We start from the raw sequence: 26,939 nt of genomic DNA, 5'->3' as shown, positions 1-26,939 counted from the left end.
TTAGCATAAAGTTTACATTCATTTGACTAATATTTATCGAGCACTACTATGCCATACCCTGTTCCAGGTATTAAGTACACAGCAGTGAACAGACAAAAAAATATTCTACCTTCACCTGAAGAGGAGACAGGTCTTATCTGCCATGCATTATAGTGAGGGAGACAGATAAGAAGCAAATAAACACATAATACAATGTGAAGGAGTGTCAATGGCTACAAAAAAAGAAAAATGGCTACAAAGCAGGAAAAGAGGACAGAAGAAGCCATTTTATATGGATGGACAGAGATGACCTCCCTGAGATGACACTTGAGCAGACCCCTCAATAAATGAGGTGGAAAGCCATGACCATGTCATTACCATTTATTTCCATATTCAAGTGAAACCAAATATATTTTGTAGCCTATTAATAATAGCTGCCATTTATTTTTACCTGTTTTTTGTGAAGAACTTTGCCTATATACTTTCATGTTATCCTCCCAAGAAGTGTACCACATTGCTATATTATCACTTACAGAAGAGGAAATGGAAGCTCTGAGAGGTTAAGACCATGCTAGTAATCGCCAGAACAAAGATTCATCTCAGGTTATTCTGAGGCCACTTGAGCATACCACCTCCCACAGTTTTAGTTAGAGGAACTCAGCGTAAAGTATTGTTTTGTTTTCATTTTTTACCATAAGGTAGTGTCACTACAGTCTTAACATTGTACATGCACAATTGTTATTTTAAATTACACACACCGTGTTAGAGTTGTCATAAAGTGTAGAGTTCATGAAATTTTATTATGCCTCTAAGATGTTAATCCTACTCCACAAGTTCTCAACTGACCGTCCTATAGTTGGAAATATTTATCTGAGAGGAACACAGCCTGGAACACTTCATCAGAGTGTCAGAGGGCGCTCCCAAGAGGTCATTTGTTTAGCATCCTACTCCTTCCACAGTGCTCTTTCATTTGATTCTCACAGAAAATTCATAGGATACACATAGAAAGCATTACTATCCACATTTAACAAAAGGAAAAACCAAGATACCAAACATTTATGTGACTTGGCCAATGTCACCAGCTGAGCGGCAGACCACGCCTCCTTTCTCTTAGTTTTATGCTACATCAGTCTATTCTTCCATAATCCTTTTTTACTTCTGTCAATACAGATAATCTTCTAGATCCCAGAACTAACAAATATATTCTCATATATATGTGAAATAGTCTTCATTGCTTTTCTCTCTTTAAATCTCAACCCACTCAACCAGCTTTATGAAATCTTATTTTTAACATCTCACTCAACTGCAGAATGCAAACCAAAGTATATTTTTAAAAAATAAACCCTAATTTAAAAAGAGAGAGAATTACTTTTAAAATGAGATTTTTCTCCAGCTAGGTTTTCTAGATGATGTTCTGCTGAGAAATATAGAGCTAACAGCTATGGATAGTCAATAACGTGGTTCTCTTTGTGTGCCTGATAACCCAGACATAGATGAATGCGCCATCCCTCCATATTGCCACCAAAGATGCGTGAACACACCAGGATCATTTTATTGCCAGTGCAGTCCTGGGTTTCAGCTGGCCGCAAACAACTATACCTGCGTAGGTAAGATTTGGGGGAACTGCCATACTGACTGGTTTCTGTCTCCAAAACAAATGTCAGGGTATGTTGCAGTATTTCTGGTTTTCTGTGCTCTTGAGTGAACTGGTTTCCATTATCTTCCCTGAATAAAGCTGAAAAGACAATAACCAATCTGTTTCTTAAAACACATCAAGATGTGAATGGAAAACTTTGTTAACCTTGGTTTTTGTTCTTCTCTGTGGGTGTATCAAAAATATAAAAAACTACAGATCAATTGATATACACACACCAATTAGTCAACAGTGTGTGATATAAATGATGAAGGTGCCAATGGGTTACTGTAAGTTCAAGTACATAAATTTTCCACTGAAAGTGCATCTGATTTTTACATGCTTCTTCTCCCCTTTCAGAATGCAGTGTCACGGCACACAATTTTAAGATTGGCATGACATGGAAAGAATCTAGTACAGGAAAAATGCCTTTTCACAATATTTTCAGTGCCTTAGAGCATTGCAAAACTCTCTATGGGTCTCAACGGCTTATGTTATAATTGTAATGGAATTTAACAGAACCCATTTAAAAAGTAATAAATAGCACAGATAAATCTTCACCACAGCATGCTGAGAGACGGTATCAGTATGAATGTCTTATATCAATTATTTATAGACTTGGCACTTTGCATCTGAACAACAATAAAAGAAAATAGATACTGGAATGTATATTTATTAGAATCATTAAATTCTTTTGGAAAGATTCATCAAACACAAAACTAACTGTCATTCCCAGAAAGAAATATTCTGGTTTTTCTAAAAGAAGTGCATGATAAACGTTTGAAGTTATTCCAACAAATATGAAACCTGAATGGATGCTCTCCAGTGAGCTTCTGCAGGGCAAAGAATCCAACCCGGGAATCATTCACTTATCATTAGATGGCACTGGTACAAAACAGCAAGGATATGTTTTAAGACATAGATATATAAATATATATAATGTTTCCTTTCAGATATAAATGAATGTGATGCTAGCAATCAATGTGCTCAGCAATGCTACAACATTCTTGGTTCATTCATCTGTCAGTGCAATCAAGGATATGAGCTGAGCAGTGACAGGCTCAACTGTGAAGGTAAAATACTTTCCAAATAATTTGTAATAACAGCTCAATCTGTATAATTGCTGTTGCTTTATCCAATTATGTACCTGTTTATGAAAACAAATTTTTCACCATGGAAATTCTATTTTGAAACCCAGTTAATTAAGTTCAATTATAACATTGGCTTTTTAGTATGTTATCAAGAAAAAGGAGAAGGAACAAAATAACTAAAATATTAGATGTAGGCTGCGTCTAATAATTAGAAGGGGTGTTCTAGTGTCTTGCTTCTCAAAGTGATCTGATGGCCAGCAGCGTTGACACCTCTTTGTCTCTATTTGGGAGAAATACAGATCTCAGGCCCCAGACCAGACCTACTGAGTCAGATGATGCATTTAACAAGAATCCCAGGTGACTGGTATGCACATTTAAATTTGAAGAGAGCTAATTACGTGTCAAGAACATTAGAATATAAACCAAGAGACCTGTCCTCTAGTCTTTCTCCTGCCACTGTGTGACTTGGACACATTTCATAAGTTTCACTTTCCACATGAGTAAAAAGAGGGCCATTTAATTGGAAGGATGACCTTCAGAGTCCATTGCCCGTGCATGTTCCACTGTGCAATTCAGAAGGCATAAGACATCCTGAGGGGAATGCCATTGACACTTGATGTCTCTGACTTCCTCCCAGCTTTACTTGGGGCCACAAAGGTCACGCCCCACCCAGAGAGGCCTCATATCATGCCACTATGTTCAAAACCAAGAGGGGCTGGCTCTGGACAGCTGCCTCTGCCTTTCTGAGCAAACTGTAAGGACATTACCATTGAGAAATGCAAAGCATTCTTCCTCTGAATTCCCAATTCATTCAGTCTGCTCAGTCGGTATGGTTAGGTCCAAGATTTGCCAAACTCTCAGCAATGATTGAGTAAAACTGATTGTAAGCAAAACTCTTTGGTGAATTTCTAGAGGAAATGAGCTGATATTATAGAATTTTCCCTTGAGTTTTTTTCAAAGTATTATATTTCTGTTTTAGAGTTTGTGGTATTTTTACCCTCTTACCTTATCTTTACAAATAATACAAAGGAGTGACCTATAAGTTTTTCAACTCTGTGTCCCTGCTCTTGTCTGATTCAACAGACATTGATGAATGCAGAACCTCAAGCTACCTGTGTCAGTATCAATGTGTCAATGAACCTGGGAAATTTTCATGTATGTGCCCCCAGGGATACCAAGTGGTGAGAAGTAGAACCTGTCAGGGTAAGTTTATTGTTTTCATATCTGTTAAGTGTTCATTTTTAACCAGAAAAAGCAGGGAGAAAGTTACAGGATGCTCTACCATAGACTTTCATTTTTTCCCTTTTGAATAAAATCTGAGCTCTTTTTTCCCTTGCTCATCATGCAGTATGCACATCTCATAAAAAGGGAATTATTCAGTTAACACTGACTTTTTAAAAACTTAAAGTAACTATTTTTCTTTCTTAAGTCATAAATAATTTTAATAAAATATTGATATCTCTTCTATATAACCTACATAATCTCTATGATATACATCTTCTAATGACCTGCCCAGAAAGATTCAATTATTAAAATATTTCACTGTGAATTTGAGTCTAGAGAATAAACTTAATATGTGGGTTAGGCAAACCTCAAACCAGTCTCATATCCTCTAAAACACCAAGATTATGAATTGGGCAGTAATTTAGGTGCTGAGAAAATCAGCCTCACGTGTATTAAAATGTGCTTGAATTCTTCAGCAAAAAAACTATTGATCCAAAAATAGCTAATATATTAGGGTCCAGTTTTAAAATAAACATTCAGGTGATCTTCATACCTACACACCTTCAGTGCTACATGTAGTTTCAAATTTCTTTAACAGGGAAAAGTCTGCTCAGATAAAACCAAAAGTATAGTTAATCCTAGAAAAGCTAGTTTAGACAATTACATTCACATAAAGCAGTGAAAGAGTGGGAAAAAATGACTGAACTTGAAGACAGAAAATTTGTTTGAGTCCTAGCTGTACTGCCTTCTATCTGTATAATCTTGAACAAATTATCAAATGTCTCTAAGCCTCAGCTTTCTCATTTGGAAAAGGAACTTGTGAGCATGAAATGAGATAATATACATAAAAATTATTTATAAACTATAAAGCCTTACAATCCAAGATGTTTTCATAAAATTTATTTAGCAATGTAAGTGACTAGTAGCAAATCTGCCCTAGAGAGTCCTCTTTAATCAGAACTAAGAAAGGACATACAAGGCCAGTAAAATCCTTTAAGAACGGAAAAAAATCAAGGAAAGGAGACACTAGGGTCTCCTAGTCTACATCATGATTTTACAGGAGAACATTAACTCAGAGGAACACCCAGGACCCGGAATTTTATAGTATGCATATGATCATTCAACTAGACTCCAACCACTAAGTATGGGCATAATCAGAATGCCATTCATTGCACAATGAACACCTTTATATCCCTTTCCAGGTTCCTAGAGACTCTAATGTTAATTGTGGGAAAACATTGCATTCCGATGATTTTATTTTCTGAAGCCTGAGACTTTTAATATGAATATTACATGGAGGAAAATGTTAGCCAGTGGGATATCTTAACCAATTTCCCTGGAGTCCTTCAAATAAATGTCTATTTGTTTTTGATCATAAATTGGATTTGGTACTCAGCAAAAGACAGAAGTAAATTAACATACAGTGGAATCTTACCTTTCTACTCTATGTATATGGAAACATATCTGTTACAATTAAAGGTGAAAAATGTACTGGAATTGCAAATAAAGGATTCATGAGTGTTATATATTGAAGATATGCAGCTCCAGAATGTTTGGTTAAGCCAAAACATTTTTTTATGAGAGAGACTTAACATTCTTTTAAGATACAAAGCAAATGGTTTTCTCCACTAAAATTATCTCTTCCAAGCCTCATCCATAGACTAAAATAAAACTGAAAGAGTATGGATTCTTATTTTTACCCAAAAGGCTTATTTTGAGGATGAAATAACTGTTCTCATTTCCACAACCTTGCAAAAATGAAAACTCTGTGTGTGTTTGGGTGTGATGGGGGAGGCCACAGAGAAGAAGACAGACAGAGAAACAGAGACAGAGAGAGGATATACATACACACAGACACACATTCATCAAATATTTTAATACTATTAATAATTCCTGAAAAACATTCCAGAATGATTAAGATATTGATTATGCTAGACTCTAAATTAATGGAAGTAATAACTGAAATTATTACATAAAGTTTCCTTTTGCCATTCTTGGTTTCCATATAACAGACCGGTCTTAGTTTTCCTTGTAGCTCACAGCATCTTTATTTTTCAGAGAAGTGAAGAATATTGAAAGAACAAGTCAATTATGATTTCTTCTAAGAGAAGAAATCTAAATTCTTCTAAATTCTTTCTTTAGCCATAGCCAGTCCAAAAGAAGACACTTTGTAAAACTGACTCTTGGAAACTCTTGGAAACTTTTCCAGTCTCCTCTTGAGTTCCAGATAGCTCTGGCCAGTTTGGAAGCTAAAAGAATTTTTTTTTCCTCCAAACACAAGGCATGGAATTATTTTCATTTAGAGGATGTAGTACCTTACAGTGGAAAGATGCCTGTCACTACCTGTATGAACTTGAGCCACTTACTTAACCCTTATTTGTTTTTCCTCCAAGTCATGTAGAGATAATATCGTTCTCATCTATGTCTACATGATTTCTGTGAAGAACAACTTATTCATTTTAATATTTCTTAAAAGCCAGGTGCCCCTGAGTCCATTAATGCTAGGTAATAAAGGGATATAAAGATGGATACTGTAGTTCTGCCCTAAAGAAGTTTATAAGCTAATAAAAGGGTTTCAATAATGCAAAGCAGAAAGCAATAAAGGCCCCCCTCAAAAGAACATGGGGTATGAGAATTCTGATAGGAAAAACAGATTGAACCCCAGCAACTAGCCCATTCCTGGCTTGCAGCAGGGATTCAGTACATTACTTATGGAATAAATAAGTTAATGAATGAAAGTATCTGGTTATGAAGTGGAAAGATTCAGAAAAGGCTTATAATGGATAAAATCTCAGTCGTTATTCAAATGTAAAGGGAGGTAGACATAGCTAGGGATGTGAATACTAATATAATTTTCATTGTTGTTGTTCTAGTAGTAAATACAATGGCTCTCTAATGGAAGTGTTCTCTCAGATGTCATCTGGAGGCTCCTATTTCCCAAATCCAAAATCAGTCCTTGTCCAGCCTGACCTTTCTACAGTCCTCTTTTTTCTGGGACTCTTTCCCCTTCTGGCTTTCTGCACTGCCTTTTTCTGGCTTGCCTCTCACCACAGCCCTTTCTTTAATTCCTCTTCTTCCACACTGTCTCTAAATAGCTATGCCACCCAAGGTGGAACAGATCTAGACAGATTCAGGTTGTATGGGGATCTGGGCTAAGTTTAATGTGCTTTTAGACACAAGACTGAGTAGGACCTGAGTTCATTGCATTTAATTGAGGACAGATGTAGCTGAGTCATTCCAGACAGATTAGTATGTGTCATTTTATGATATTTTTATCAAGCACCTATTGTTCATCTGTTAAATTCAAAGCCAAATGTTAGCCATTGACCATGCTTATATAAAAGTGAAAGACACCAATTCTTGCCCTCGGGGAGATTGTAATTTAGTTAAGAATATAGATACGGCAATAGTTAATTATAAAATAAAATGGAACTAAATAAGAGATGGATAAGTGCACTGGAAGATTAGAAGCAGAATAAATTCTGCCTAGAGGGTTTGAAGGCTGCAGGAAGGAAGAGGCATCTCAATTTGGCCTTGAAGTGTGCTGGTTAGACGGGATTTTCATGGTTGGGGTGTGGAGGGCCTTCTTGGCTAGGAAAGCAGCAAGCAAAACCAATGGAGAGGGCATTTGACTGACTCAGGAGCTTCCAAGAGAGGTAAAGCCTAGAGGTGTTGTTTTGGTAAGCAGGGGATGCGGGTGGAGACTTGATGCTCTGGAAGTGGATTACACTGTCCAGAGGAAGTGCAGCACAAGAAGTGAAGCTATGAAGTGTTATCACAATTTACCTAGGTGGGTAAATTCTTTGACCCTCTGCGTTTACAGATATAAATGAGTGTGAGACCACAAATGAATGTCGGGAAGATGAAATGTGTTGGAATTATCATGGCGGCTTCCGTTGTTACCCACGAAATCCTTGTCAAGATCCCTATGTTCTAACATCAGAGAAGTAAGAAAAATCAGAGCTTTTGAAAGTGAGAACCTTCTGGTCTTCCCACACTAAACTGGAAAATACTTTTGTTTTCCTCTGCAGCCGATGTGTTTGCCCAGTCGCAAATGCGGTGTGCCGAGAACTTCCCCAGTCTATAGTCTACAAGTACATGAGCATCCGATCCGATAGGTCTGTGCCATCAGACATCTTCCAGATACAGGCCACAACCATTTATGCCAACACCATCAATACTTTTCGGATTAAATCTGGAAATGAAAATGGAGAGTTCTACCTAAGGGTGAGTAGTACCCTGAGGGCAGCCATAGCTGTTGGGAGAGGTGCAAGGTTGCTGTGGTTTGGCAGTATTCACTTGGAAGAAAAGCTAACATTTAAGTTTTTATGTGCAAGCATCGTGTAAGGTCTTCCTGTGTGCATTATCTCATTTAATCCTCTTGGTAACACTGTCAGATAGATACTAAATATTTCATCTGCATTTTTACAGAACAGTGAGACTCAGATATAGTAGCTTCTCTAAAGTCACTCAGATACCAGGTTGAAGACTCTAATGGAGTTGTGTGTGACCAGCAAAACACAAGTCTACGCACACATACACACACAGAGCAAATAGATACCACAAATCAGTGATAGTTATTTAATTGTACATAGAAAAAATAATTCATGGAGAGCTTTTCAAAAACCATAAATTCCTTGTTGTTAAAAGATAATTTACATTCACACCAAAACTGAAACCTGGAAGTCCTTGAGCAATGACCCCAACCCCCTGCACCAAATGTGCCAGTAGTTGTACCCTTCTTGCAAACTTCTAGGCAGACAATGTGAGGTCACCTTTGTGTTTTCCATTTCTTTCATTGCCTATATGAAATCTTTCTCTGAATTCTGCCATTTCTTTCTTCATGGTTATCTTTCCTTCCCTGTACCCCTGCCTCTCTTCCTTTAAACCTTTAAACCCCTGCCTCTCTTCCTTAACTCTTAGTACCCCCTCATCCCTCCAAGGGCTTCCAAGCAGATCTCCCTGACTCCAGTGCCTCAGCCTTCCAGGCCCCAGGCAAAATCTCAGCAAGTTCATTTTAGGTGAAAATTCTGACATATTTTAAATACGGCTCACCACTTCATGTGCAAATGATGGCACCCCACCAAGCAGTTTGCAGGGTTCCGGTAACTGTTTCACGCTAAGGATGTTATTCATCCAGTTACAATTTTCTCAAAACTCCTTAGGGCACTCTTCATTTTAATCAAATTTTAAAGTCAATATTTCATTTTAAGAACATGAAAAGTAAATTGGGAAATTCATCCTTGTGGTAAAGTTTACAGATTTTTAATGTTTACGTGTTTATCCCGTTCTTTGATATATTAAGCTCCCTTCCAACTCCAGAATTATGTGATTCTGATTCTTTGCCAGTAAATTAGAAATGATTAATTTCTCATGACCAACTTCCGAAGAGAAAAATCCAACCCCAAATTTATTACTGTTCTTTTTTTCTAATAGCTAAGAATAAACTTCTTTAACATTTGATGCTTTAAATTTGAAATATACTAGATATTTGTAAGAAGCTCACTCTAAATGAATTTCACACAGTTCAGATAATACCAATTTAATAATTTTAGCCCAAACAAATAACATTATTTGTACCCATGGCAATAAAATAGGTTCATCTCAAAATCTTTTTTAAAAATAGTTTTCCACTTTGAACTTTTAGCTATAATTTAAGAAAATAATATTTCTAGCATAATCAGCAAACAGTTAAGCAAAGTTCCAGCATGTTATTTTCCTTGCAATAAACATAGCACTTTAAAAGTTTTATGATTCATATCAGTGCATTTATCGACTCGATATTTTCAAATATAAATTCTCACAGTGTTTTTCTTAAATAAAATCTTTTTTTTCCATGAATGATATAAAACATTGGCAATTTTGCTAATCCCAGAGTTAAATATTAAGTTATTTGAAACAAAAACTATTTGAAATAAAAAGTCATTTTAAGATTATTTCTTATCATGTAATTCAAGAATTAGTTGAGTTAAATCCTACAAAATTTCTCTCCTGAAAATCCACTTGTGTAGAGGGCATTTGATGCATAAGAATCAATCAGGCCTTAATTAAGCACCTATTATAGCTTAATTAAGCACCTTAATTAAGCACCTCAGCCCCATGCCAGGTGTGTGTAATACATACTTTCTTATTTTAAAGAGCTTTAAATATTACGTGGGGCAAAAGTTAACATATATGGGGGGAGGGAACAATTTTTTGTTTAATTCCATGGTCCAAGACATCAAAGAATTAATGTTGGCTGGAACAGTTAAAGAATGTTTCTTTATGGTCATGATACTGAACCTGATCTTTGAAGGATCTGCAGAATATAGGATTTTCATTAATTCTTTTTGGGAGAGTACTGAGAAAACCTTCTTCCTTAGAGAAGAAGACATACAATAAAGAAGTAGTACATAAAATTGAAGGTAGAATACCATCCTCCCCATCCATGCCACCCAGTATCTACGCCTTATTGAGCCTATTTTCTTCATAGCCCTTATCACCACTTTACATAGTATTCATTGGTCTATGTGTGTGATCTACAGTGTGGGTGTAATGAGAGCAGACTTTACCTGTCTGTTCACTCTTCTATACTCAGCACAAGGAATATACTTAGCACCTAACAGGTGCTCAAAAAATATTTTTAAATGAATGAATTAATTCAGCTAGTGCCTTCGAGGTATTACTATTACCTTCAACGGTCAAGCATCATTCTGGGTCCTAGAGACACAACAGTGAATAAAACCAAGCCAATTCCTGACCCAGTGGAGCTCATGGTCAAGACATTGAGCAAATGCTCACAAGTATGCTGAATGTTATAATAGGGAGTTGCAAGTGCTCATGAGTGCCTACCAAACCAACCAGTAAGAAGATAGGAGTGTTCGGAAGCCTCTGAAAGAAGTGGAATTAAGCTGAAGACTAAAAATTAAAGACTAGCAAATAGAAGGAATAAAAAGAAGCCCATTTGGTCTGAAACTCCCAAGTGCTGCCAGTGGAGTGGCTTGAGAGGAGCCTGGAGAGATGAGCAGGGCCTAGACCACAGAATGCCTTACAGATCATTTTAAGGTTTCAGGTAGAGACGATGCTGTCAGACTTTCATGTTAAAAAATGATGCATGGCTGCACTGCAGAGCCTGGATCAGAGTGGGGCAAGAATAGAAATGAAGAGACCAGTTAATAGTTCAAGAGAATAGGGTGCTATGGTGGTAGCAGTGAGTCCAAAAACAGTGGACAGATTTATGAAGATATAGGAAGATCTACATGACTTGGTGAGTCATTTGCTATAGGGAGGTGGAGGGAGAGGAAGCACCAAAGATAACTTCCAAAGATAAGTTTCTGTCTTGAGCAACAGTAAATGGTGGTGGTGCCATTTATTAAGATAGGGAAGAAGGAGCCAGTGTAGAGAGGAAGGTTAGTTCAATCTGGACATCCTTTCAGTTTGGACCCTTCTTTTTCAGTAGGTGACGCACTTCCTATTCTTCTGAAACCACTGAGGCCAACGGACATGAATTACTTGAACTTCCCATTCACCCACTACAAATTTAGGTTCATGTGTCCTCCTTCATACCTTATCCCTTGAGTTTTCCAAAGATAAGTTTTAACTTCTGTCAATCAAGGCCAGTTCACCACCTGTATTCTTCTTTCCGTCTCCTCTAGAACCTTGTTCCATCAAACTCCCATCTGCCTCCTACATCTTCAGCTTGCCTCCATGTAGATGTTGCCCTCTCTCTGCTCTCCCTTCCCACCCAAGTTTCTTAAAACAGAGCCTATAAACACAGTCTCTTCATTCTCACTTCCTATCACCCTTCTATCTTCTTTTCCCATTACCCTACTGAAGTTGCTCTGAAAAAAGCCACCAATGACATCCATACTGCTAACTCCAGAGGGCATTTTTCAGTTCCAGTCTCCCTCAGCCTCACTACTCTATTGGATACTGCTGGCCATGCATCTGTTTCCCACTTAATCATCTGTTTCTTCTCAGCTTCCCTCAATAGCTTCTCTTCTGCCCACTCCTTAAATATTGGCCTCTCCCAGATCCATCCAGTCTTATCACATATACATTCACTCCCTTGGTTTACTGTCCACCTACTGAAGTGACTGCTAAATCCTAATCCACTGTCCCTACCCCTGCTTTCCTCTGGCATTCAGATTCACACATCTACTAACCTGCCCCTCCAACTCATCTTCCTCTCCTCTCCAGCACCCATCACATTCTTCAGCAAAATGAAACTGCATCCAGTTCTCCTGAATATACTTCTTTGCAAAACTTCCAATTATCTGTGGTGACTCCCCTCAATGCTTCAAGTTCCCTCCTCTTTTTCCCCATATTTTTCACCTTTATGTATCTTCATACATAACCTACATAACCTCATATATCTTAGCATTTGCTATGTTCTATTGAAATTAACTATTTACATGTCTTTTTGTCAAATGTAAACAAATGCATGATGCTAAGAAGTGAAAGATGATAACTTTGTTTACCAGTTCAAAAATTATCACATTCTTACCTGAACTACAGTTTCTATAAAAGCTAGTATTACTCAGTGAAAGTGAAGAGAAACATTAACAGAGAGGAATGAACAGAAAACACAAAACTACCAAAAAAGCAGGTCCCTGTAACTTGGAAAATTAAACCTCTAATGACTATGTGTGGACAAGGGGAAAAGAACCAAGAAAGGTTGAAACCAAGAAGGAATTAAGTAGTGAGTTTTGTCCTACCATCAAAATTCTTCCCCTAATTCTTAAAGGACTAGGTATAATCACAAATAATAGAAACTCCAATTTAAGAAAAATTTTTCTCTCCCTCCCTCTTTTTCTTGTATTTTAGCAAACAAGTCCTGTAAGTGCAATGCTTGTGCTGGTGAAGTCGCTATCAGGACCAAGAGAATATATCGTGGACCTGGAGATGCTAACAGTCAACAGTATAGGAACCTTCCGCACAAGCTCAGTGTTAAGATTGACAATAATAGTGGGGCCATTTGCATTTTAGTCTTTTAAAAGAGTCCACTATAGGCATTTAAATCAGCCAAAGAATATTGTTACCATAAAGCACTATTTTATTTATAGACATATCTAGTACATCTACATCTATATGCTGTACACTCACAAATAATTCAAACAATTACACCATGGTATAAAGTGGGCATTTAATCTGTAAAGATTCAAAGTTTGTCTTTATTACTGTATGTAAATTAGACATTAATCTACTAAACTTATCTTCTTCAAGAGAGCTAAGCATACTCTATCCAATGAAACTTGGATTCTTTTCTGTAAAAGTGGGACGAAGCAATGATTATCTTCTGTGGTGCTTAAGGAAACTTACTACAGCTCCACTGACAGTCTCATTAGGAGGCAACCATCATAACATGAACAGCATGCAAGTTCAAAAGAATGAATTTTTTAACTGCTTTGTAAGAAAATGGAAAAAGTCAATAAAGATATATTTCTTTAGAAAATGAGGATCTACCATATTTGTATTGGTTTTATTTTCATTATCACTCTAAACACAGTTGTTTATTACTTAGTAATAAACAATTATTGTATATCATGCTGGTTTCTGTTGAATATTTTAAATTTTGTCAGAAATTTTTTATTATGAATGTAAACAAAAAGTAAGCAAAATTCCCAAAGTGAATAAGTTATCCACTGAACGATTATTATATTGAGAAATCTACAAAGAGGGATGAGAAAACAAATTCTTTTTAAACTATATTGGAGTTGACCTGAAGAAGCAAATTCTGTGTATTCGTCAGTTCAAGCTGCTATAATAAAATACTATAGACTGGGTGGCTTATAAATGACAGAAATTTATTTCTCACAGCCTGGATGCTGGAAGTCTAAGATCAAAGTGCCAACATGGTCAAGTGTGGGGAGAGCTGTCCTCTGCGTTGCAGACTTGTATCTTCACATGGTAGAAAGAGAGCAAGAGAGTTCTCTCAGAGGTCCCTTTTATAAAGGCACTAATATCACTTATGAGGGCTCCACCCTTATGACCTAATTACCTCTCAAAGGCCTCCACTCATACGCTATCACATTGGAAGTTAGGATTCCAACATTTGGGGAGGACACAAACATTCAATCTATAACACTCGGTAAATGTAAGAATATCCCTGAATTCAGGTCTTTCACAAGATGTAGAATAAAATGAAGAAAAGGTATTGTACCGAGGAAGCTTTAGCTTCTGAATAAAATTAAAACTCGACTGAAGTTTCTCATCTTTATATCTGATGGTCATAGAGGAAGAAAATGAGAATGGTTCTTATTCTTGGCATCCAGAGTGATCGGGAACTAAAGCAAATTGCCCTCCCTCTGAATTCAAAGAAAAGGTTTTATGTTTAATTTGTTTAAAGTGTAACTGCTTCACTTTGATGTATCATATTTTTGAATAAAGATAAATATTCTTTTAGAGGATCACTCTATCTTTGGAGGTTTTTTTAAGTGTAACCAGTAAGAGTCAATATAATTTTGTCCAGGAAAAAAATGCGTTATAGCTGCCGAAGCAAGAACGACCACTTGATTTTTTTCTAATAGGTAATCTAGGAGATAAGGAAACAAAAAGTCTGCTAAAATGATGCCACAAGAAGGTGTGCATCTGATTTTCTCTTACATCCAGTTTCAAAACACATATGAATAACCTCTGACACCCAGGCAACCTCGACCCTGAAACAGGTGTTTCTCAGAGTTGACTAAATGTGCAGTAATTGTCAAAAATAAAGTTCATCAAGAAATCAAGAAACAAAACACAAACTTCTTGTGTGAGCAGAGAATGGGCTTTTGTTAAAGGGGCATAGAAACAGTGAGGAGAGAACAGGTCTAACCAAGAGCCACACAAGGAAGCAGAATAAACCGCCAGCCACAACACAGCAGGACTGTTGAGTGCGTTCCTGTCACTCCATCCACATGATTACTTGCAATCCAGGTAAATTAAGGCTTGATCTAAACTTTTCTGTTTTTAATCAGTCTTTTGATTTTTCTACATATAGACACAGTCCTCAAGTCAATGATGGGAATGGTGAGAGTTTAAAAAGACAGTCTAAGACCTTCTTCCAACAGATTTTTCACTCTTAAATAAGATGGCAGCATCTATAACTCTGCAGAAGATTACAGAAGAAGAAACAGAAATTTCTCTGAAACATTTATATATAAACCATGGCCCTCCATCCCCACCTCTAAGCATACATATATTATTATATAATTACATATTATTATTATATAATTATATGTTATATATTATAGAATAATATATTTTATGTCACATGTAAATATATAAATTAGTATTTCTGTATTGCATAATTAATATATAAAACATTATAACATATAACAATTTATGAACTACATTTTTATAATAATAATAAAATAATCATATATATGTACATACATATCTGGGATATATAGAAATCATTAAATGCAGGGGCGCCTGCATGGGGCAGTCGGTTAAGCATCCAACTCTTGGTTTCAGCTCAGGTCATGATCTCAGGGTTGTGAGATTGAGTCCTGCGTCAGGCTCAATGCTCAGGATGGAGTGTGCTAAGACTGTCCCTCTCTCTCCCTCTGCCCCTCCTCCCTTTCTAAAATAACTAAATAAATCATAAAAAGGAAAGAAAAGAAAAGAAATCATTAACTATATGCGAGATGGCTGCCCTTTCATCCCAAAGCCTAGCCCTATTCACAAGTCATAGACAGATGGAAAGGGTTGATATAGTGAAATGTCACTGATCACTGATGTGATTCCTTTTTTATTAATTGTAAAATACAATTCATTTTATTTTTTTATTTATTTGACAGAGAGAGACAGCCAGTGGGAGGGGGAACACAAGCAGGGGGAGTGGGAGAGGAAGAAACAGGCTCCCAGCGGAAGACCCTGATGTGGGGCTCAATCCCAGAACGCCGGGATCATGCCCTGAGCCGAAGGCAGACACTTAATGACTGCGCCACCCAGGCACCCCAAAATACAATTCATTTTAAAGTGCACAACTAAGTGGCATTTAGTACATTACAATGTTATGCAAATATCAACACTATCTAGTCCCATATCCATTATAAACCCCATATTATCCATTAGCAGTAATACCTCATTCCCCAACCCATAAACTGTGGTAGGAGTTACCACTAACCTAGCTTCTGTCTCTGGATTTGCCTGTTCTGGACATTTCATATAAATAGAATCATACAATAGGCACCCTTTTGTGTCTGGCTTCTTTCATTTAGCATGATATTTTCAAGGTTCAGCCATGTTGTAGCATGTATCAGTACTTTGTTCTTTTTTATGACTGAATAATATTCCATAGTGTAGACATATCACACTTTATCCATTTGATGCTGGCAGGCTGGGTCCAAGGGACCAGAAGGGGTCCTATAGGACCAGCCAAGAGGGTGCTTGGCTTTGTGCAGGATGGAAATCAAAGGTGAGCCAGCAGAGGGTGAGAGCAGAAGACAGAGCAGATACAGATGGAATGTCTGGGAGACTCAGAAAGGAAAGGAGAGAGTGGTCTTTGCTTGGGGTTTAGAGATTTTTACTGAAGATTGTGGTTTGGTGTATGTGTCTTCTCAGGCAGCCAGGAACCAGTTAGAACAAAGACAAGGACCGAGGTGTTATTCCTTGGAACAGAGGGTCATGTCTTCGGGATGTCTAGCTCTAATGGTGGTCTGGAATATGCATATGATGGTTTCGTTTGGTCATTCTCACTTTGTCCTTCTTTAAATGTTACCTATTCTAAAGAAATCATTAACTCCTTGTTCCTTACAAGGACATACACTACTGGCATTCTGAGGCATGTGTAAAGTGGGGGTACAGGTCCTAGCAAGAATAAAAGCAGGAAAAGGAGTAAAAAGCAGATTTTTATGGAGTCCTTAAGTTTCCCTGTCTCACATTCATCAGTTGATGGACATAAATTGATATGTTGTTTCCACCTGCAATTCCTTTTTGTCTTACCTACAAAAAGGAAACTAATTCCTAGATGATTCATCCATTAATTTCATGGCCTAAATCACTCATTTTTAGTTTCATTTTTAACTAAAAAAAAAATAGCAAGTGAAAAAAAATATATTTTTCATTCACAGAAGCAAAATCCTGGAAAGAGCTTTGGAAAGCTAACACATGAGTTCCCTTACAGGTACAACCATTCTCAGTAAACTTAAAAATCTCCTGTTCTCTTTTTAATGTAATTTGAAATTCAAAATAAAGTAAACATCTTCACTAAAAACAAACCAAAGCAGTAAGACAAAGACCTGCTTTGTTTTCAAACTACACATGACTCCCTCCTCCTCTTCTCTGAGAATCACTGATTTAAACCAGTTCCCATAGATGGGAATAACAAGACAAATTCATCTCAGAATCATTATTATTCAGCAGCAAACATTTATTGAGCAACTTATATAGTAATCCCCTCCAACACTGAAGAGTGTGATGTAGTATAAAAGAACCAGTTCTAACATTAACCACTTGTGAGACGTAGCTTTTGGGGCCCTTGCTTTCTTTATCCATAAAACTGAGATATTGAAACAAGGAGCTTTTCCAAATTTAACAACTGTAACTAATCCCTACCCCTGGGCCACATTGAGAGATAAGGTAGCTCGATTTGCCAAATTTTTTAAAGCATCTGAGCATTCTTTGTATGTAGTGGCTATTGGGAAGCATTGGACATGGATAAAAGGGAAAATTCATAGGGCCTTCCCCAAAATAGGTCTTCACACTGTGGGTTCACTATTGGGGCCAAGGACCAATTTAGCTATAAATTTTTAAATTACAATTCAAAATATATTTTTTGCCATTCAATCTGGTTAATTATGCATGTTTTTGCTCCTTTTCACTGATACTGGACTAAATACTCATGTTAAGTTAAAAGTCATTTTGCCTTGTTTCACCAGTGAAAGAAGTCCAGCCATGGGTTCCCACACTTCCAAACATGCTTCCAGGGAAATATCTACATTCTTAGTAAGTCTCAGTAATGAGGCCACAAGAAGTTGTTTCCATCATTTCACCATTCTGTTACCATACCTGGGCTCAGAGACGTCCATGCTCTCTAACTGAACAGTTACATTCTGACAGTGATTAGGAAAGACCTCTTGGTTGTTAAGACCGCCCCAAAAAAGAATAAGTTCCCTTCAGCTGCCAAATTTCCCTCTTAACTGGTTTCTTTAACTTGCAATCTCCACCCCCTCCAATAAAATCTCTTATTACATGCACTTCTTTTTAATAATAATATTAACAACAACAACAATAACAGGATTCTAAATTTAGATGCCACCTAGTCAGCTTATCTTATTTTTAAGACTCGCTCAAGGTCACAGTTTGTTAAGCAACAGCATAGTGCCTAGAATGCAGGTCTTCTGATTTAGATTAGGCTCTTTTCATTGGCCATACTCCGAATTTCAACACCAACAAGCAATCCCTTTCTTTCCTGCAAAGCATCCACCCCAAATTGTGGACCAGCTTTGCTGATTGCCATGATCAGTTGTCACCACTGCTGTTATATGCAATTGTGTTGAAATAGCACAGATACCAACCTGATTCTGATTTACTTCTGAAACTTTAGCTGATTTGTTCTCTTTAAAAACTCCAGAGAGGCAGAAGTCATCATGTTACACAAAATACTCCTAAACTCTAGAAATTCAAAGTCAAGAACCAATCATGTAGACCTTACCATACTGGATAGGACAGCAATTCCCAAAAAGATAAAGTCTATTACTAAAGATCCAGATGTAGCTCTCTACATGGGGGAGATTTGAGAGCAACAGTGGTGAAGAGGGAATGAGGCTAACACTCTCCTGGTTCAGAAGCTGGGCCAAAAAGCTTACAGAGTCTTTTCTTCCAAAAGATTAGTGTAAAGTAGAGGGCTAATGTAAAGATTACTGCCATTCCTTGACATTGGTTAATACTCATTAGGTGATTTTTGAAGGAACAAACGATGAACATCATCACCCAGAATAAGATAAGATGCCTCATTTTATTAACAACTCAGTCCTCAGTGGGGCTTTTAGTTCTTTCACAATATGTTTAAGTAAAAATGGCAAAAACAAGTAGGGCTTTTAAAACTGTAATTTAAAAATATAAATATTGAAGGGTAGAAATCATTTGGAAACCGATCCCCACATCTAATAAACATAGTCATCTCTACCACTCTGCCCCTACAAGGGAGATGTTTTAGTGAATCCAAATGATGGAAATAGAAAGATTGTTCAGTATCCTAAGACCACCTGAACACAGCCCAGTGGGATTATTATTTTTGGGGAAGCTTCACAAATACAAGTTTATTGTTGAATCCTGTTTCCATGACTCCAAGCAGTTGCTTATGTTTTGAATAGCCGTGTATGCTTCTAACTTTCTAACTCTGCTTTTGAAATATAGAACAGCTGCTAGGCTGCTCATATGGTATGCATAAGAAGCCCACAAGGGACAAAACCTTCCATTAATATGTCGAATTATTTTTAACAGACTTATATTTCTATCCTGAATCATCATCTCAGAAAGATGGCATGTTTCCATCCTCCCAGCTGGGGGGAGCACCTGCAAAATACAAACCCAAACTGTGACACATCTGGTACCAAAAAACCAATCTTGTTTCATCTGGCCAGCAGACTAAAATATCAAGATTGTTGAACAGAAACAAGGCAAAAAGTTAACTGCCTCTTATATGTAGTCAACACAGATGTCTAGTTAAGCTGTTTATATTGTAAACGCATGTGTATGTTAACGGAGCACAGACCCCTTTAATAAGCCAGAGTCGGAATACAAACGCAAGAGAATTTTAAAGACCTGAATGCAATAATTCAGTTCTTTTTTATCTTCCCATAGAAACTAAATTAGTTTCTGCAGAATCTCAGCATTAAACAGATGCATATAACACAAATAAATAATTTTGTTGAGTTTTCTTGGTATCTCCTAATTGTTTATTTCCTTTAAAAACTGTATTCCATGTTTTTGTATTTTAATATTGAGATTACATTTCTTTCTTTAAGTGGTAAATTACTTGCCTGTGACTTAAACCAGGTGTCTCGGTTTGTGTTGCCTCAAAAGCAGACCCTGACACAAGAAATGAGTGAGGGTAGTTTGAGAGTTTAACTCAGAAAGAACAGGCAAGGAAGTGGGGAAAATTAGGGAGAGGAGAGATGCCAATAAATGAGTTAATGAGTAGATCACTACTATGGGCAACTGGTACACATTTCCTCTAGGGAGCCTCTGAGAAATCTCGTGGAACTCACCTCAAAAGCATCCCACCAGAAGCTGCCTCGGCTGGGCCATTTATCTACCAACATCCAACTCTGTTGTGGGGGTTGCCCCTAGGGGCACTAACACCACACCCACTTATGACTGCCTGCAGAAGGGGGAGCTCCTTAGCCCTGGAGAAAGCCCTCAGGCAGACGGGAAAACAGAGGCATGATGTTGGATGTTGTCAATGAGCTAGAAATTTCTACTGCAGCCCCAGTAAATTCAAGTGGCTGAAAGGAATTGAAGGAGGCATGAAAATCTGCTAACCGAGGTCAATTCATTGCGTGGTGATGAGTCTGACACCTGAAGCACGTGTAACTGGCCTAATGGCTTCAAATCACATAAACCTCTTCCCTGACTTTTTTTCTGTTGGTTCTCCATCTTTTTTTCTTTCTTACTCTATCTTTCTCTTCTTCTACTCTAGTTTTCTTCTTCTCCAAGTATCATTTACCTCACAATTAGGGACCAACCACATCCAAGACACATGGTTCTGAATTAGATGCAAAGACACATAAGATATTATGTAAAGTGGTATAATATAGTTAACACCATGAGCCTATGAGATTCCAAAGCACATCACAAGTCCAATTACAGACTATTGTATAAAACTGGTTGCCCTTTGGGGTGCTGGGTTAAGCATCTGCCTTCAGCTCTGGTCATGATCCCAGGGTCCTGGGATCGAGTTCCGCATCAGGCTCCCTGCTCGGGAGGGGGGGGGGCTGCTTCTTCCTCTCACTCTGACTGCTGTTCCCCCTGCTTGTGCACTCTCTCTGTCAAATAAATAAATAAAATCTTCAAAAAAAAAAAAAACACCAAAACTGGCTGCCCTTCAAAGGTGAATTTTCAGAGAAGCTAATGAAACTAAATCTTCAAGACCCATCCCATACACCAGTCTCTTCCAAGGTCCTGAAGGGACCCTAGTAATGTGTTTACATGGTCATATTTTTGTAAAATTTGCAAAAGTTATACATTTTAGCTGAATTGATTAGGACTGCTCTTTCTGTTTATCCCCTGCCCCCCAGCCCCCCACCGCCTGTCCATCCTCCCTTGTCACATCATATTTCCCTTCATGTTGGATGGCACTGGAGTGGTCACAAGCATTTTTGGGAATCCAACCTGGGAAAATTAAGTTAGGAAGGTGCATTTGGTTTGAGTTTAGTGGGATATATATATCTATACAATTCACAGTCACTTCTATATATGGTTAATTTCAGCTCCTGTCTGGTTCTAGAAATATTCCTACTACCCTCTGTGTTGACAACATGCACAAAGGTTCAAGGCCAAGGGTCCTATCACAATACAATGTGTCCTATAGCATCCAGAACCAGAGTAGGTAATAGAAGAAGAACAAGTTTTGATAGACTGGAAGAGGGCCAGAATGGATGCACGTTAGAAAGTTATGCCAGCAGCCCAAAAAAAGATGTCTTCACTTGGACAAAGTGTTGTTGGAAAGCATGAAGAGAAGGGAAAAATGCATTACACATAGGAGAAAAAATAAAGAATTCAATGATGGCTTGGACATGGACGGTGAGAGAGTCTAAGTTTCTGGCTCCCATAACCTGATAGGCAGGCAACTGTTTCCAAGCACAGATTCAGAAATCTAAACTCCTTTCATTTGGGGGCTCTATCATCTTCAAATGGCTTCCAAGGTCACTGTGCTGATCTATCATCTACATCAAGAGATGGATCAATGATGGATGGAATGTTAGAACTTTTTATGGGGCAGGCCTAAAAGTGGCTTCCATCACCATGCTCATCTTCCTTTGGAAAGTTGGGAAATAGAGTCTAGCTGTGGGTCCAGGAAGATGAGAAAATGGGTTTGGTCACTAACTAGTGGTTTCTGCCTCAGTGGGGAAGCTAGCAAAGAGTATATTCTTTATTCTAGGAATGGGAGTGTTCCACTGGAACAGAGAATAATTTTCTTTTCTTCTTCTTTTTTTTGGGGGGGGAGCATGCTAGCAGAGTGGGGGGCAGGGGAAAAGAAGGGTCACAGAGAGAGAGGGAGAGAGAGAATCTTAAGCAGGCTCCATGCTTAGTGTGGAGTGGGGCTCAATCTCACGACCCTGAGATCATGACCTGAGCAGAAACCAAGAGTCAGACACTTAGACTGAGCCACCCAGGCATCCCTGTTACCTCCTTTTGCACAAGTGGAAACTGAGAATTGCGAGGTTAGGTTACTTGTCCAAAGTCTCATGACTTGTATAAGGCAAAGTCAGACCATAAACTCAGGCAGGCTGATTCAAATTTGCCATGCTACTTCTCTCTAGATCAGTTCTTCTCAGACGGTTTCTAAGCTTTTCTTTTTAAGGATATCTAAGAAATTGTACAAAAGTAATAACTACCGTATTTAAATATGCCCACCCCCCAGCCATTTACCTGTCATCTTACTAAATACTGCACATATTTCCTAAAGTGCATACAGAAAATATAATTCTTACAAATGTAATAGCCTGCATGGAATTAGCTCCACTTGCATATTTTACATCATCTTTCGAGTCACATTTTCTCGCTTTGCCCCCAATTACATCTATCTTTCTTTTTTTCTCTTCAAATTTTTATTTAAATTCTAGTTATTATCCTTCTAATACACAGTGTAGGTAGATGTTTGGAGTGGCAAAGACCTTCCCCAGACCATCTATTAATTAATGCTCTTGAGGTAGATCCCCTCCCCCCTTAAATTTTCTTTGGAATGAAATTAATATTGCATGTTAGTTCCTTCCTTCCCACACTTTCTCTAACTTAAAATTGAATTCTTTGAGATCAAGATTTTTTTGTGTGTGGCTTTAATATTAGCTTCACATGCCCTTGCATAAGCCCAACAATTGCTTGTTGACCCATTTTAATCTCTTTTGAGTGTCATCTTCAAAGTGTACCTGTCTTTGACAATGAAAGAGACCTCCCTATTGTCCTACACCATATTTAGCATGGAGCTAAATGGCTTTCAGACGGAGAGTTGACCGATGAAGGAGACAGAGTAAGCTGACGGAGAGTTGACCGATGAAGGAGACAGAGTAAGCTGTAAGTAGATGCAGCAAAAGCTGCTGGAGCAGTTTGGATTCAAACATTTTAAGTGAGGTTCGGGAGTAAGGATTCAGGTGTTGGGCAGTTCACATTAATTTCCTAAAATGGGATTTAGGCTAGTACCTCAGTTGAAAATCTAAGGCATGCCTTTAAACATCTCCAAGGTATAGCTTAGTGTCAGCAAATCTGTGTTAGCCTTTTCCAAGAAAGGCATTTTTTTAATGCCTAAGTTATTTAAAGAGTAATAATGAGAGCTAACATTTACTAAGTACCTATTATACACCATAAACTGTGGCCTCATGCTGTGCTAGACATTTGATGTGCTTTACAAATACTACCTCATTTTATGATATGGGCATTTCCATCCCATTTGAAAGAGGAAGAGATTGAGCCTCAGAGAAATAAGAAACAGATGTCATACAAGTAGAAATTTGGTAGAGCAAGGTCTACAACCCAGGTCAATTTGACTCCAAAGCCTGTAGTCCTAAACACCTCATTACTGATCAGTGGCTAATTCTGTGTAGCCATTTGTATTTTCTGTGCTTCTTTTTAAAAAAACCTGTCAGTAAGCCAAAAACCATGTCTACCAGGGATGAGACTAGTAGATACCATGAATAAGCAAACTGCATCAAGATCTTTGGTGCCTATTAAAGGAATATTACTAATAACAAATTATTACGTATTTGAAAGTTATTAAGAGAATAGATCTTAAAAGTTCGCACTGCAAAAGAAAAAAATCTGTAAGTGTGTATGGTGATGGATGTTAACCAGATTTCTTGTGATCATTTTGCAATATACACCATCATCAAATCATTATGCTGTACACCTGAAATCAATATAATTCTATATGTCAATTTTACTTCGATAAAAAAATACTATTTATGAGAGTTAATTTGGAAAATGAGGATGTCTTAATACCCTTAAAATCACACCATGGGTCTGGAGATGACTCTTCCACATCTCTAGCCAAGGTAAATAGGGAGGAAATGAAAAGTTCCTAAAAGGGATGTCTAAGATAGCTGTGAAAATTAGTCTGGATTTACTAAGGATCTAAATGGAGTAAGTAAGGCATTAAACAAATAAGATTTCTAATTAAAATTGAAAACACAACACACACAACTCTTATATGATTCTTCTTTGGATCACTGAAATGTACCCCTTTTAGAACAAGTGTCTAAAGGACACCATTAAATATATAAGTATAAAAAAATCTTTAGAGTGCAGTAAACATTTCTGTGGACTAAAGAATAAAATCAATTGTGAAAAGTTGAACAATGAACAAAAAGAGTAAATACTCCTTTGTTTCTCAGAGATTAATGTAGAGCTGTTGAATATCAGTTGCAACTTAATGTGCTCAGGTGCTTTGTTTTTTAATTGCTCAAGATTTGACGTGTTTTCTTCTGTTGAGTGAAAGTTCACGCAATTAGCTGTACAAAAAGCTACAGACAACGTCTGGGTTACTTTACCTTAACAGAAGTAATTGTTCGCATATCAATGGCATACTCTCCATCATTTGTTCTAAATCTAGTAGGCCATTCCAAAAGTAACCATGTGGCTTCAGCAAACATCATTCACTTCCTGCTCAAAAAAAAAAAAAAAAAAAAAAAAAGAGTTAATACCTTCAGCAGTAATTCTCATTCTTTCCCCAAGAGATGTTTCAAACACTCTGTGCTGAAATTATGCAAAGAAAATAGGAAATAAGTGATTCTGTGAATGTCACAAAATGGCAATGTGGGAGTCTCATAGCAGCCCTTGATCACCTTGGAAGAAGGTGAAATCTTTAAACACCTGCTCATAGACACCAAATAAATTTCTGTTTTGTTTTATTTTTTAATGGTCCAAGTGCCAATCTGAAGATTCCATTTTGAAGTTATACCATTGATATCAAGATATCCTTTTTATCAAGCAAAGAAAGACAATTATATGGTTTCACTTATTTATGGAACATAAGAAATAGGAAGATTGGTAGGAGAAGAAAAGGAAGAAGAAAAGGGGGTAAACAGAAGGGGGAAGGAAACATGAGAGACTATGGACTCTGGGAAAAAAACTGAGGGCTTCAGAGAGGAGGGGGGAAATGGGTTAGGCTGGTGATGCGTATTAAGGAGGGCACGTATTGCATGGTGCACTGGGTGTTATTCGCAAGTAATATATCATGGAACTTTAAAAAAATAAATAAATTTTAAAAAAAGATATCCTTTTTATTCTATGAGTGTACTTAGAAGAGGGTGTGGCAAGTTTCGATGTCAAATAAATCGAAGTAGAAGATAAATAAAAAACAAGAAATGAAAAATGATGTAATACAAAGCTATTTAGCTCTGCCAGATGCTTCTGTAACAAACAAGGGATCCCAGCAAGTCAAATGCATGCCCTATTGTCTTCCCAATAGCTTCAGTAACAAGCTATTTGATATGGAAGCAAACTTGGGCCCCAGCTCTTGACAGTTTTATAGCCCTTGGTCAAAGTTTTCAACAGTGTTTGGGGCAGGCGTGACTAGGCAGCTAGATTACACATACTGACTTTCCACTTGCAGACACACAATATTTACTTTTCAGGGTGGGCCAGTACACCAGCTGACCAATTAGGCCACAGATTCTTTGCACTTTATGGAAGCTAAGCAAAGACTGTGAATATAAAAGCCACAGAAATACATTCAGGCTGGACTTTCCTTTCATGTGTCCTCATATAATCTCCATAAAAAAGAATGCCAATGACCAGTAGTCTTCTACATCAGAGCCACTTAAGTATAAAAAAAACACAGAGTATCTCTCAAGTTCTAGTTCTGTGGTTTATGAACACCTACATTCAGCAGTAGATAGAACCAAACTTTAGAAACAAAGTTTTACAAGAAATCTGAATTCCTGGAGCTACTGGGTGGCTCTGCCTGTTGAGCATCCAACTCTTGGTTTTGGTTCAGGTCATGATCTCAGGGGTCGTGGATCCAGCCCCGCACTGGGCTCTGCACTTAGCGGGGAGTCTGCTTGAAGATTCTCTCCCTCTGCTCTTCCCCCCACTCTCTCTCTCTCAAATAAATAAATCTTAAAAAAAAATCTGAATTCCTCTAACTTCCCTGTCATTCAGACTGTAATTCAAATCCTTCCACAATCAACTGTATAATTTTTAAATCAGTATTTCCTTCAATGAATCCTTTCTTTTAGCCAAAGTCATCTTCTTATGGTACCATGAACATGTGGTATATATTCCTACCTTTCTGCCTCTACTCAAACCATTGCCCCCCACCTAGAATGTTATCATTCCTCCTCCCTCTCTCCTAGATCCCACACCTCCATCTACCAACTCAAAAACACAGCTCCTCCATGATGACTTCTTGGCCACAAGGATTTCTCTCTTCTCTGATCTCCCTTAGCATTAACTTTTTATTTATCCATTTAATACTGATACTGCTGCATGACCATCCTCATATCATTGTATAACGTTTTATTTTAGTGTGTTTTGCCCTCCCAAAGAAGTTTCCAGTCACCTGTAAGTTACTTCTACTTGAGTGGCTACCATCCTGCAAATTCAATAAATCTACCACCAAGCCTATATTTTTCTTAAACTTCTATTACCAGCACCATAATTCTTACATTTCAGCTAGGCTCATAACCTTAGACTCACTTTTGGGTCTCCTTCCTCTTCCATACTTCCCATATTAAACCAGTCACCAGGGACTGCAAATTCTAGCCTTGCCTTATCTCTTATAACCAACCATTTGCCTTTCCCATTTCCAATGCCAATACCCTTGCTCAGGTCTTTATTTCCTCACCTGGACTATTTCAAAAGATTCCCACTGTCTTCTCTGCCTCCAG

The 26,939-nt window shown here is 37.6% G+C and overlaps 1 protein-coding gene and 1 long non-coding RNA gene across 2 annotated transcripts in view; one reads left to right on the top strand and one right to left on the bottom strand.

The window, feature by feature from the left end:
* Window positions 1–14,315, top strand: part of EFEMP1 (EGF containing fibulin extracellular matrix protein 1) — a 59,398-nt gene extending 45,083 nt beyond the window's left edge. Inside the window, exons 6-11 of the mRNA XM_026485613.4 lie at window positions 1,467–1,586; window positions 2,566–2,685; window positions 3,787–3,906; window positions 7,751–7,874; window positions 7,959–8,154; window positions 12,733–14,315. Of these exons, the coding sequence (XP_026341398.1) occupies window positions 1,467–1,586; window positions 2,566–2,685; window positions 3,787–3,906; window positions 7,751–7,874; window positions 7,959–8,154; window positions 12,733–12,894 (842 nt within the window). The 3' untranslated portion in view covers window positions 12,895–14,315. The remainder of the gene's footprint in view (window positions 1–1,466; window positions 1,587–2,565; window positions 2,686–3,786; window positions 3,907–7,750; window positions 7,875–7,958; window positions 8,155–12,732) is intronic.
* The window catches only part of LOC113245427 (uncharacterized), a 427,039-nt gene that overhangs the window by 263,705 nt on the left and 136,395 nt on the right, over window positions 1–26,939 (bottom strand). The window contains exon 4 of the long non-coding RNA XR_008958273.1: window positions 24,600–24,711. This is a non-coding gene — a long non-coding RNA (uncharacterized LOC113245427). The remainder of the gene's footprint in view (window positions 1–24,599; window positions 24,712–26,939) is intronic.

This window comes from Ursus arctos, unplaced genomic scaffold, assembly GCF_023065955.2.
Source record: "Ursus arctos isolate Adak ecotype North America unplaced genomic scaffold, UrsArc2.0 scaffold_8, whole genome shotgun sequence".
NCBI lineage: Eukaryota > Metazoa > Chordata > Mammalia > Carnivora > Ursidae > Ursus > Ursus arctos.
The sequence above is the reverse complement of the archived record's forward strand: the minus strand, read 5'-3'. Positions and strand labels throughout refer to the sequence as shown.